At 46.4% G+C, this 11,938-nt stretch overlaps 1 protein-coding gene across 9 annotated transcripts in view; it reads right to left on the bottom strand.

The window, feature by feature from the left end:
* The window catches only part of ACACA (acetyl-CoA carboxylase alpha), a 286,860-nt gene that overhangs the window by 24,177 nt on the left and 250,745 nt on the right, over nucleotides 1-11,938 (bottom strand). For all 9 annotated transcript variants that reach the window (XM_086360402.1, XM_086360403.1, XM_086360410.1 and 6 more), the window contains 4 exons: nucleotides 11,342-11,438; nucleotides 10,368-10,503; nucleotides 2,317-2,494; nucleotides 121-233 (listed from right to left, as the gene is read on the bottom strand). In XM_086360402.1, the coding sequence (XP_086216528.1) occupies nucleotides 121-233; nucleotides 2,317-2,494; nucleotides 10,368-10,503; nucleotides 11,342-11,438 (524 nt within the window). The remainder of the gene's footprint in view (nucleotides 1-120; nucleotides 234-2,316; nucleotides 2,495-10,367; nucleotides 10,504-11,341; nucleotides 11,439-11,938) is intronic.

Here is an 11,938-nt window from a genome sequence, read left to right as displayed (position 1 = left end):
AATAAAGATTATCATGAATTTGATCAAATGCTTCAGTACCTCTTCCCCTGGCCTATGAATGCACTCATTACAAATCAGCTGAACGGCTCATTGACTTGCCAGGAGGACAAGCAGACATACCCAATCGCTCAGCCAAGTGGATGTAGACTGGGTCCACCCGACGCATGGTTTTCACCAGATCCTTTCTGCGGAATTTGATTTCGACTGTTCCTTCCGGCTCCAGAACGGATCCCCTGGATCAGAGAGAAAAGAAGGGAGACAAAACAGAAATAGAGGCACTTTAATGAAAGGAGACAACACAGAGAGAGGCCGGTTACTGTCTGTGGACCAGGAAATAGCTTCGCTATGGTTCTGCCCACCCACGGTTCACAGAAGTAACCCCGGAGGGGAAGAGCAGGCACCAGAGAGTCTAAGTGGGCTTCGAGAGAGGCCTGGCAGAAAGCAAATAAATTCATTCTCATTATGACATCAGTCTACTTCCATCTCAAAGGGAGAAGATACAGGTTCCACCATCTACAGGTGAGAAGGGTGAAAGAAGTCACATTTTCCAGAAAAAGAAAAAAAAAAAAAGTTGATGTAGGTGCAGTGACAGTTGGACAATCTCCATCATGCATGCTGTGCAACGAGGGGAGTGGGTGCCGACCAGTCCCACGCACGCACGGCAGCCTGCTGTTTGCACTCGGGCTCACGGGGCCAGGCCAAGCTGGGGAGGAAACGGTCAGCCTGCCACCATGGAAATGACAGGCCGAGGGGCTTCAGGGTCACTTCCAGTACATACTGATGACATTCTATTACCAGGAAGTTCACCCTAAACACCTTTCTTTTAAAAAAACCTTCTACACATTAAAAAAATAATATACATATGTATATTGTTTTACATATATATAATTTTTGACGTGTAGAAGGTTTTATTAAAAAAAAAAAAGAATATATATATATACACACACACACAGTGACTTCCTAGGTGGCGCCTGTGGTAAAGAATCTGCCGATGCAGCAATGCAAGAGACGTGGGTTCGATGCCTGGGTGGGGAACATCCCCTGGAGTAGAAAGTGGCACCCCACGCCACTCTTCTTGCCTGGAAAATTCCATGGACAGAGGAGCCTGGCAGGCTACAGTCCATGGGGTCGAAAGAGTCAGACACGACTGAGCGACTAACACATCACCGGTTGATATGTGTATGTGTATATGTGTATAACCTGGTATCAGATCAGAGGCTAAGCTGGGACTTAAAGGTCAGTCCTTAAGTATAGAACGTTAGCACAGCGATTTGACAATAAAACCACTGGATTCTCTTAAGCAGCTATTGAAATAAGAGGCTGAAATTTGGGGGAAAGGGGGGAGACGTAGGTGCTCTAACAAAATGACTGGATATAGGGACTGGCGTGGAAAATGTCAAGGAAATATGATGTAAGATTATGAAAAGGCTGAAAACAGATCATGAAAGGAAGTTGGATTTGGTCCATTTTGTTTCAGGCGCCGATGCCTAACAGAAGCTTGGGGTTTTCACTGCAGTTCTCTGCGAGCTGCGAACACTGCTGTCCAAGCCTCGAGGGAGGCACTGCCCTGGGGGAGAAGCTTGGGTTGGAACCACAGAACGTGGGTGCCGCGAAGCACCTCGATGGTCATCCAGCTCATCCCACAGACAAGGGGAAGCAGCTCAGGGAGAGTGAGGACCGCTCCGATTTCCCTCTAGCCTGCGGCAGGGTCTGGTGAAGACTCCAGGACTCCAGACTAACAGCTCAGTGCTTCTGCCCCACCTCGCTGTAAGCCACCTCTGCCACACACCTAAGAAGGAGATAGTGAGGGACTTCCCTGGCGGTCCAGTGGTTGAGATTTCGCCTTCCAATGCAGGGAGTGTGGGTTCGATTCCTAGTCGGGGAGCTAGGATTCCACACGCCTCATGGCCAAAAAACCAAAACATGAAATAGAAGCAATACTGTCACAAATTCAAAGGAGACTTTAAAAATGGTCCATATTAAGAAAAAAAAAAAAATCTTAAAAAAAAAAAAGAGACACTGAATAGGTCGATGTGAACAACCAATAGGAGACTCTCTCAAGTTGGAGGGCCCGGATGGAGGATTTCACGGTAAAAGAATCGAGGGTGGGGGATCACATGGGAAAGTCTGACTCCAGCCTGGCTCCCTTCTCGTGCTGGCGGATGCTACCTAGAAAGCCTAGCTTTGTGACCCTGGAGCCCTCTGGGGACAGTCTGAGTCAGATAAAGGCCCCTCGGTTAGACAAGCTCTCCGGAGGACACCCGACAGCGGGAGGCTCCCCAGGGGCAGCGAGAGGAAGCAAGGAAGGAGCACTACCTGCTCTCGCGGTCCGCATACATCTCCATGTGCCGCGGGTTGATGGTGGGGTCAATCACCACCCAGGAGCCGCCTCGGAGCTCGGCCTGAGGCGGGATGTAGACCATCACGGGCTGCGAGCACTCCCGTAAGCCATCCACGATGTAAGCGCCGAACTTCAGCACCTGGTCGTACATATCTGGGGAGAAAGAGACAAATCAAAGGCCATGAAGCGGTGCTTCCAAACACTGCTCCCGTCACGGTACACGGAGAAATAAGGCACTCGTGGCCAGAGGTGACAGGTCTGCGGTGCAGCCACCCCAGGTCCTGGAGACTAAAGCGGCCAGTGTCCCCAGCTGTGTCCTGTTTAAGACCCCAGGCGATCTTCCAAAGCACGCCAGCTGTGCACTGTCTGGGTGTCCCTGGTGGTCTACGGGTTAAGAATCCGCCTGCCCATGCAGGGGACACAGGTTCGACCCCTGGTCCAGGAGGATTCCACATGCGCAGGGCAACTATGCCCGTGTGCCGCAACTGCTAAGCCTGTGCTCCACAACAAGAGAAGTTACCGCAACAAGAAGCCCAAGCAACACAACGAAGAGGAGCCCCTGCTGGCCGCGGCCAGAGAAAGCCTGCGCAGTGACGGAGACCCAGCACAGCCAAAACGAAAACAAATACATCTTAAAAAAAAAAAAAGTGCACTGTCTTTCGTGAGATACAGGGTGCAGGCCCTGTGGGCTGCATCTCCATTTTACATCTCCCCTGAATTTCTGTACTCAGGTCTCACCGCATTAATTCACACTCGCTCTACCAGTGTTGAGTATTTTTCATGTCAATATGTGATCTCTCTCACTACATTAAGTTTTCTGAAGGAACTATTCAGCTCTTTTCAATTCTTCTCATGATACTTAGCATATGATAAGCCCTCCGAATGCACAGCTAATGGAACTGGATCCTTCAAATATTTTATCTCCAAAAAACTGCATCTTCCGTCTTTGCATCCCCAGGGTCCTGGCCGGTGCCTGGAACATAGTGCTCAGTAAGTGTGTGCTGAATAAATGAACGAGTACATGCATGCTTTGCAAAAAACACAGTGAGAAAGAAAAAATTATCAGCTGCATTTTTATCAGGGTATCAATGAGAGAAAAAATTTTAAATGCATATGTATTTATTGGAAATATCACACAACCACAGGAAAAGAGGAACCACCTCTTTATTCTGCAAAAGAGCATGTGCTGTAACACCCCTCACCCCCACGCCCCCACCCAGCCAAGGCCAGAAGCAGCCTGAAGAAAAGGGACCCCTGGTGTGAAAACAGAGGCAGTCCTTGGAAAGCAGGATCCGGGATCTGTTATTTATTTCCCAATAATTTACGGCTTTTCCCCATTTCCTAGCTCACTGAAGTCTAAACACTGCTAAAGTTTTAGGTTTATGATTCCAGATGTTTAATGAGTATTTCAGTGGAACCACAATGGATCCTTTGAAACACCAAATAGCAGGTTCAACTGAGTTCAAACTTTCCTATCAAAGAGAGGATCTCAATTTGGAATAAATCAGTCTGGAAAGCCAAAGCAAAGAAGGATTTTTTTCAGGAACTTAAGAGCAGACCAAAGAGAAATTGCTTTCATTGTAGTTACTGGCAAATTAAACTGCTACCTTCTCCAAAGTAAAAACGGCCTTCTCTCTATATGAATCATCAGTGAGCACGAGGGACCTGTGGAGGGAAGTGCGCCTCTCTCCACTGCTCCAACCTGGCTGGCTGGTCTGTGAAGGAATCCCCCCAGTTCAGAAATTGCCCCAGGAAAAACTCCCCATTCTGTGTGGAATGTGAATGGTCATACACTCTGTATATATGATCAGAACAAAGACATTTATTCCTTTGGGAGGAAAGCAAAGATCCAAAAAATTTACTGCTAATTACACAACTGCTGTATGAAGAGCAGGGCATAAAGGACTTTAAGCGCTTTACGCTAATTCCGTGGTTATGAAAATAATTGCTCAGTTCAAATTATTTTAACTAAATTAATTCTTTAGTGGATATTTCAACCAGAGCTACATAATAAAATAATTGTGTAATTAGCAGTACATTTTTCAGTGCTGCCAAGAGTATAGTCTCAGAAACTGAGTAACAGAAAGGAGTGGCCCTCAGTGGTATCACACGCGGAGAAGAAATGGGAAGCGGAGATAAAATGACCAAGTGGAACAAAAGGAAATGGCACAAAACAATCGTTCCATGTGAAAAACAAAAAGTAAGTTAAGAGGTAAATGACTGCGTTTCCAGCCTCTTCGCTCACTTCTGTTGGGTTTGGGTGTTTTAAGTCTTCACTGAATTTGGTACAATATCGCTTCTGTTGTTTATGTTCTGGTTTTTGGCCTGTGAGGCATATGGGATATTAGTTTCACAAACAGGGATCAAACCTGCATCCTTTTGCATGGGAAAGCAAACTATTAACCACTGGCCTGCTAGAGAAGTTGGCTCTGTTAAAGATGTGTCTATATCGAAATCCAGCTCTGTACTGTGATGAACAGATCCGGCTCCCAAAAAAGGAGAGGACTTTATTCAAAATCTACTTTCCGTGTATAATTTAAAAAACCTTGATTTTGCGCATAAGCAAATTGTTTGGGATAAAGCTGAGTATGCGTGCATTTTATTTTTGGGAAATGGACTTTGGTCCCTCTTTTTATCTTCACAGCTAGCTTACTGTATACCAGGAAGCATGACTGCATGTACACACACGTATGAACCAGGAGCATGACTGCAAGTACACACACGTATGAATCAATCATCAGGAAACTCTGCTTCTTCTTGAACCCAAGTGACAGGTGAGTAAACTGAGCTTAAGCAAGTAAGAGGCAGAGTTGAGACTCTGAACCCAGATCTTTCTGGCTCTTGTAAGTCCACATTCTACTACTACATTCTTTTTTTTTTTTTAAAGAGTTTTTAAAAAGATTTTTTGATGTGGACTATTTTTTGAGTCTTTAATGAATGTGTTACAATATTGCTTCTATTTTATGTTTTGGTTTTTTGGCCACGAGGCATGTAGGACCTTAGCTTCCCAACCAGGGATGGAACCCACACCGCCTGCTTTGGGAGACGAAGTCTTAACCAATGGACCACCGGTGAAGTCCCTTTACTGCTACATTCTTAGCCCACCACTGTTAATTCAAGTAAAGAGCATGAAACCAAAATAATCTGCTGTCCTGGATCTGCTGCAACAGCTGAGTCAAATGAAAGCCTGAAGAAAGACATGAATAAATGAGTATTTCTGAATTTTGCCTGGAATTTCGATTCTGTTCGGAGATAGCAGAACTTGTACTAGCAGCTTTGTGCTGGGCTTGGATCTGACTGCCAAACAATTATCTTCAGGCCTCCAAGACCGTGAGCAGAAAAGAAGCATCAAGCTTCACTGAACCTGACAAGTTTGGGACGGAAAACAATGCCCCCATCTAACCTGGACCATCAACAGCCCCCCTAAACCCCCACCCCCGCCAATCCAAACCATCAAAACACGCAGAAAGCAACAAAGGCTGTTAGAATATAATAAACACACGCACAAACTCTACACACAACATGCTTGTACTGGGTCCCAGCTGCCCCAAACCAGACATTTCTGTAAGGCAGGTTGAAGCGCTTAGCAACGATCTGAATCACATTTGTTTGAAATCCCTTCATATTTCAGAGGCAGAGCAAAAGCACAGCCAGAAGCAGCAGGGGAAGGGGGATCCCCAAGGGTTTCGGCTAGACATCAGTCTGGGGAACTGCAAAGCGATGCATATGCTGACTGTCAACTCTCGGAGCTGAGAAACGCAACGGGAATGGAAAATACTGATAGGTTCCTCCTCGGAGAGGCGGGAGCCTGCGGATTTCTAAGTGTTCTGGGCAAAACCCATCTGCATCAATGGTGATCACGCAGCCTTCCCAGGGTGTTCTCGGCACCCCGGCACCAACCCTGTCTGGGGCCTTCATTGTGACCCAACGGGGATACTCCTCAGTGGCCACATGTACCAAACAAGAGAGGAGGGTGGGAGGGTGCTTCCACAGCGCCCCACTCTTTCAAAACCGAGACAGATCTCATTGGCTTGGGGCGAGATTATCTTAGGAGCTGAAGGTAAACGTCAGGCGTACACAGGCTACAGACACATCACGTCTCTTATGAGTTCATTATGGCTGGCTGACGTGGTATTTCAACATCCAAGTAATCAGAGACTTTAAAATAGACTTTCATTCCAGTTAAAGTTTTCAATAAATGTGGTTTTTTTTATTGTTATTTATAACCTGTCCTGGGAAAAAATAATAAGTATAACATGAAAAGCCGACTGAGAGTGACCCTGTAGCACCAGCAGTGAGGCAGCTTAATATCACTGGGATTTGCATCCTATCAAGCTATTCATGCTGAGGCTGGGACCCTGGTGCTAATTTCTAGTAAATTTCACGCTTGATGTCTCCCTGTTGTGGGTCATTGCCGGTTCGTCTAAATAAACTGCTTCCAAATGGCTCTTCCATCTAAATATTCAGCCAGTTTTTATAATTTAATTTTGCATTATGCTGAATAGCCTTCCGGCCAGATAGAGCTCATTGGGAGAAAAAGCACCAATACCATCTTGACATGCTTTTATTTATTTATTTATATTTTTACTGCTCGAATTAGACCTCCTAGGCCGACTAGTAAAGAGTTTTTTTTTTCCCCCTCCACTAATGTCAATTTTCAGCATAGCAAGAGCTGTCTCTAATCTTTTCCTACTCATTACACACAATTTTGGAGTCATTTTACCCACAGTGCAGTCGGCTCCTGGCTGTGTGTTTGTGTGCACTCAGGGATGGCATAATTGTTTATTTTCCCTCCCTGCATAATCCCCAGCCAGTATTGAAACCCAAACTGCAAACATCTCCCCAAGGGATATGGAATGACTCTCAGCTTTGGTCCCTTTACATGAGATAATATGTAGGAAACATCCTGACCTGTATGTAAATATGAGGGGGGAGGCTGTTCCTCCCCTCCCACTGCCACATTCCTCTCTATCTTCCCCAAAGCTTATTTGTCTTAAGCGATGTGTAAATGAATGCAGCAGCACCACAAATTCAGAAAACACAGCTGATCTTGTTCCATATCAGGCTAATAATTCATTTTTGATTAGGGATGGGGGTGGGGATGGGGACGTTCTATTTAATGGGTATAGAGTTTTATGTCAGGGATGATGAAAAAGTTTGGGGTATAGAGAAGAGTGATGGTTACACAACATTGCAAGTGTATTTAATGCTGACAAATTATACATTTACAAATGGTTAATATGACAAACATTATGTTATGTATATTTTACAATAAAAAAACTGTAACTCATTTTCTGAGTTCTTGCAGTTTCTTGTCACAATCATCCCAAAGCAGAGGGGAGGTAGGTGGACAATTATACTTTCTCAGGAACCCAGATGTTCTATTCTTGGGATAGTATAGGAGGTCTTGTTCTGGCTCGTGGCTCTAAACTGTGCTGCAGGAAGTAAAATGGATCTGTGTTCTCATTTCTTAGCTAAACGATCTTGGGAAATTTACTTAACCTAAAGTCTCAATTTATGTAAATTGTGGATAATAATATAACTCACCCCTTAGAGGGGCTTGTTGTGACGATTATGTAAGATAATGCATGTAAAATGGTGAGTGCGGTTTCTGGTGAAAAGAGCTCAATGAATCTTAATTGTTGTTGCTCTTATGGTTACAGGGCGAGCAGCCAATCTGGGGCAGAGCCAAATGTGCAGGAGAATTAAGCTTCCCCTACAAGCAGCACATTGCAAACTTCTGAGCCCTAAATTTGTTGGGACAGAGTAGCTAGGCTGACTTACTCCTAAGTAATGTCAGGATGAGTGAATTTTTCATGGTTTCCTAGAAAAGAGGTAGCTAAGGAGGAATAGCATTTGTATTCTCTTCCAAGTCTTAAAGTTTTTTTTTTTTTTCTTTTGCTCAGTCATGTCCAACTCTTTGCGAACCCATGGACTGAAGTCTGCCAGGGTCCTTTGTCCACGGGATTTTCCAGGCAAGAATACTGGAATGGGTTGCCATTTCCCTATCCAGGGGATCTTCCCAACCCAGGGATCAAACCTGCATCTTTTGTGTCTCCTGCACTGGCAGGCGGGTTCTTTACCACTAGTGCTACCTGGGAAGCGACTTTTAATGTAAATCTTACAGCCAAGGGGTCTGGGATCAAGGGAAATCTGATGAATCTCAAACATACATACAGGAAAGGGATTCAGAGACTTCCCTGGCAGTCCAATGGCTAGGACCCTGGGCTTCCAAAGCAGGGGGGCATGGATTTGATCCCTAGTCAGGGGACTGAGATCCCACATGCCATGGGGCATGGCCATAGAAATGAAAACAAACAAAAAAATAAACGAAAGGGATTTCAGCTACCTCCCCACCCCCACCCCCCTATACAGCATCATTCTCCTTTGAACACTGCAATATTTTATTTATATATCATGGGTTTAACTTTCTGCACAGGACATTTTTCTTGACTCCTGCAGGCAATGACTTTCTTGACTTATTTTTGTTTTCTCTGAAGCAGCATAGCTAGCTCCCTGCACGTAGGAACTCAATAAAAACGTGTAGGATTGACTTGTTTAACCTAGACTCTCAGTATCTCATGGTGGTTCCACTGATTTATTATCTTGGTCAAAAAATAATTCACCTTGAATAGGAATGTATGCAAACACTAACTTGCATGTATAGTCCAAGTCTCCCCAAACAAAGTGCAAGATGGGGCAGTTCTCCGGTAAACGTGGACAAAGGGGGCCTTTTCTACTAAAATAAAACAAAACAAAAAAACCCCACAAAAATTGCCCTGGCTGTCTACATTTGGGTAGGGAGGCTGGCCATCTGTGCAGGGGTTTTCCTGGCTGAGGAAGGGAAAGATGTTGGCAGAAGGCTCTCACTCCCTCCACACACAGCTGATGATCTGAAAGAGGATAACTTCTCCGGGCTTTTCTTCCCTCAAAGGCAAGAGATGCTCCTGCCCCAAGCTACTCTGGGTGCTTTATTGAGTTCGTTCCCTCACATATTCTCTGCCTTCCCTCGGATCACGCTATTCACTTCACAGGATCGACTCCCCCCTCCCTCTCCTCCCCTAATCCACTCTTGAGCTCGCCCTGAGTCAGTCCTCTCTGGCTTCCACACAGCCGTGAACCTCTAGCCACTGGAGACAAAGCTTCGCGACGCTGGGAGGGAGAGTACGTTTGCCAGAATCGTCCATGGTGGCCCCGCACACAGGAGTCTCGGTAATCGCAATTCGGGCACGAAGCAGGGCCTTCCTAATCATGGTCTAATGCGCTGGAGTCACAGGCCCGCGGCTGCTGTCAGATCATCATAAAACACAGCACAGATTGCCACCGACAACACCCTCTGGTATCGAATTTGTTCATTTTCTCCTGATGAGGGCTAATTTCAGTATCTATCTTAGTCGGGGTAGAGCATTAAAGAGTAACACCAACAAAGAGAATGGCCACAAAAGAGGCATAAGGACTTAGCACGACTCAGGACCATCAGAAAGTCCACTGCTCACTAAACCTCCAACGGCGGTTCACCTAGATAACCCTAGTAGATGGTTCTGAAACTTTGTATGGAGCAGTTAAAAATGAATTTTCCCATTCAAGTTACAACTCGGAAGGTATCTCAGAGCGTAACCCCCCAAGGAGAAGGCAGTGACACCCCACTCCAGTACTCTTGCCTGAAAAATCCCATGGACAGAGGAGCCTGGTAGGCTATAGTCCATCGGGTCACGAAGAGTCGGACACGACTGAGCGACTTCACTTTCACTTTTCACTTTCATGCATTGGAGAAGGAAATGGCAACCCACTCCAGTGTTCTTGCCTGGAGAATCCCAGGGACAGAGGAGCCTGGTGGGCTGCCGTCTATGGGGTCAAACAGAGTTGGACACGACTGAAGCGACGCAGCAGCAGCAGCAACCCCCCAAAGCCTAGGGTGATGTGCTCAGGACACCCGGAAGCTCTGTATGATATGAACACTTGCCACCTCTGCTGCAGGGTTCAGGGGCACTGGTCCCACCCTCCAGCCCAGGGCCGGACCAGTCACCTTTCATCCCACCGGAGAAGCCTCTCCAGTTGGCAAAGACCATCAGAGGCAGCCCTTCACGGTTGAAGTCCTTAATGGCCTGATACGTCTTAAACGCGGAGTCTGGGAACCAAACCTGGCCAGCCTGCTGGATAATCTGTTGGGAAAAGCCAAAGAGAAAGACACAAATAATGACACAGCTTGAAGGGGGAATCTCTTCAAGAAGGTGAGGTTTTACTGTTAAAAACTAGAAAAAAAAAAATTAAACCAAAGTTGTTCATCAAGATCAGCATCCTTCAAATAAAAAAGAAGAAAGGATCCTGGCTCTTGGACTTTGTTAAATATGCCTCTTTTTCAGCCTTGATTCCACCACAGCCCTTAGCCCCAAGGGGGGAACCTTACTGCTTCCAAGGGAAGGACGGGACCTGAGGCATTCTTGATCAATGCTTCCTAGGGCCACCTGAGGTGACCTGACTATACAACCCCAGCAAGCCCCCTTAGTCTCTACGTGCGGCCACCTCTGTGCCTGGTGCAGCTTCCCTCCTCCGCTTAGTCAGCGGCACCCACGGGCCCCCACTGCATAACCCCTAGGGAGGCTGTGAAAACCTAATCCAGACTGCGGCATTCACGTCTGGCGTTGAGGGCAGGCATCCTTATCAGTTCCAGAAGCAGCTCTGCCACGCATGTGCTTGGAGAACCCAGGACCAGTGAGCCCGCAGCATCACCTCAGCCGTCTTCCGGCAAGACCACGTTTTCCACAAAAGGAGACTTTTTTCTAGCATCCGTAAGACCACTGTAAAGACCTAAGAATTTAGCTTGTGGTGGATTCCGAGTCATCTTAAAAGTAAGCACGTGATGGTCTAGACTCATTCAAGGCTGCTGACTGTCCTGCCTGTAAAACTGGTGGTTCGCAATGCTCCCAGTATATCCACGGCTCCTCAGCGGGGAAAAGAGAGCCCCAGGCATGGGCACTCAGGGTACTAGAGGTGACCTACCTTGGCTTCAGAATCCAGGTTTGCAGGATCAGCCGGGATGCTCAGCTCCACTGTTCGGGTTTCTACGGCAACTACTCCCACGGGTATTCCTCCTAGCCTGATAAAAAACGAGCCGTGTGAGGGCCTGGTGGATGTCATCGTTACAGCTAGTCAATTATTTTCCAATCCTACGTCAACACCTTGGTGGAGGGGGAAGTGGAGACAAATGTAGAGTCGGGGGAAATCGGACTCTTCCTGGGGTAAAATATTACTTTACAGATTTGGTAAATACGGTAAATTGGAAGGAAAGCACCCTCAGAGTCACGCCTGTTCCCCAGCACAGGACAGATTTAAACCAAGGCTTGTACCAGGGAAGCCCCTTCATTAAGACTCAACAGCCTAGTACGTGTATGAGATCTTGTGCACGTGGGCGTGTGTGCACACATGTGCACGCACACACACACATTTTCAATCACTGTAATAGGTGAAATTGCTCAGTTCACAGCAGGTCTTTGGTAAAGATGGAGGGGAATGGTTGGACAGGTGGTGGTAACCTGAAACTCCACTGTTACAGAGCTGTCGTTGTCTATGGACTACTAATAACGGGGTTCCAGGTAA

This window comes from Bos grunniens, chromosome 19 (assembly GCF_055505025.1).
Source record: "Bos grunniens cultivar Pamir isolate PY7600 chromosome 19, Bosgru_T2T1.0, whole genome shotgun sequence".
Lineage (NCBI taxonomy): Eukaryota > Metazoa > Chordata > Mammalia > Artiodactyla > Bovidae > Bos > Bos grunniens.
This window is presented reverse-complemented; position numbering and strand designations above follow the sequence as displayed.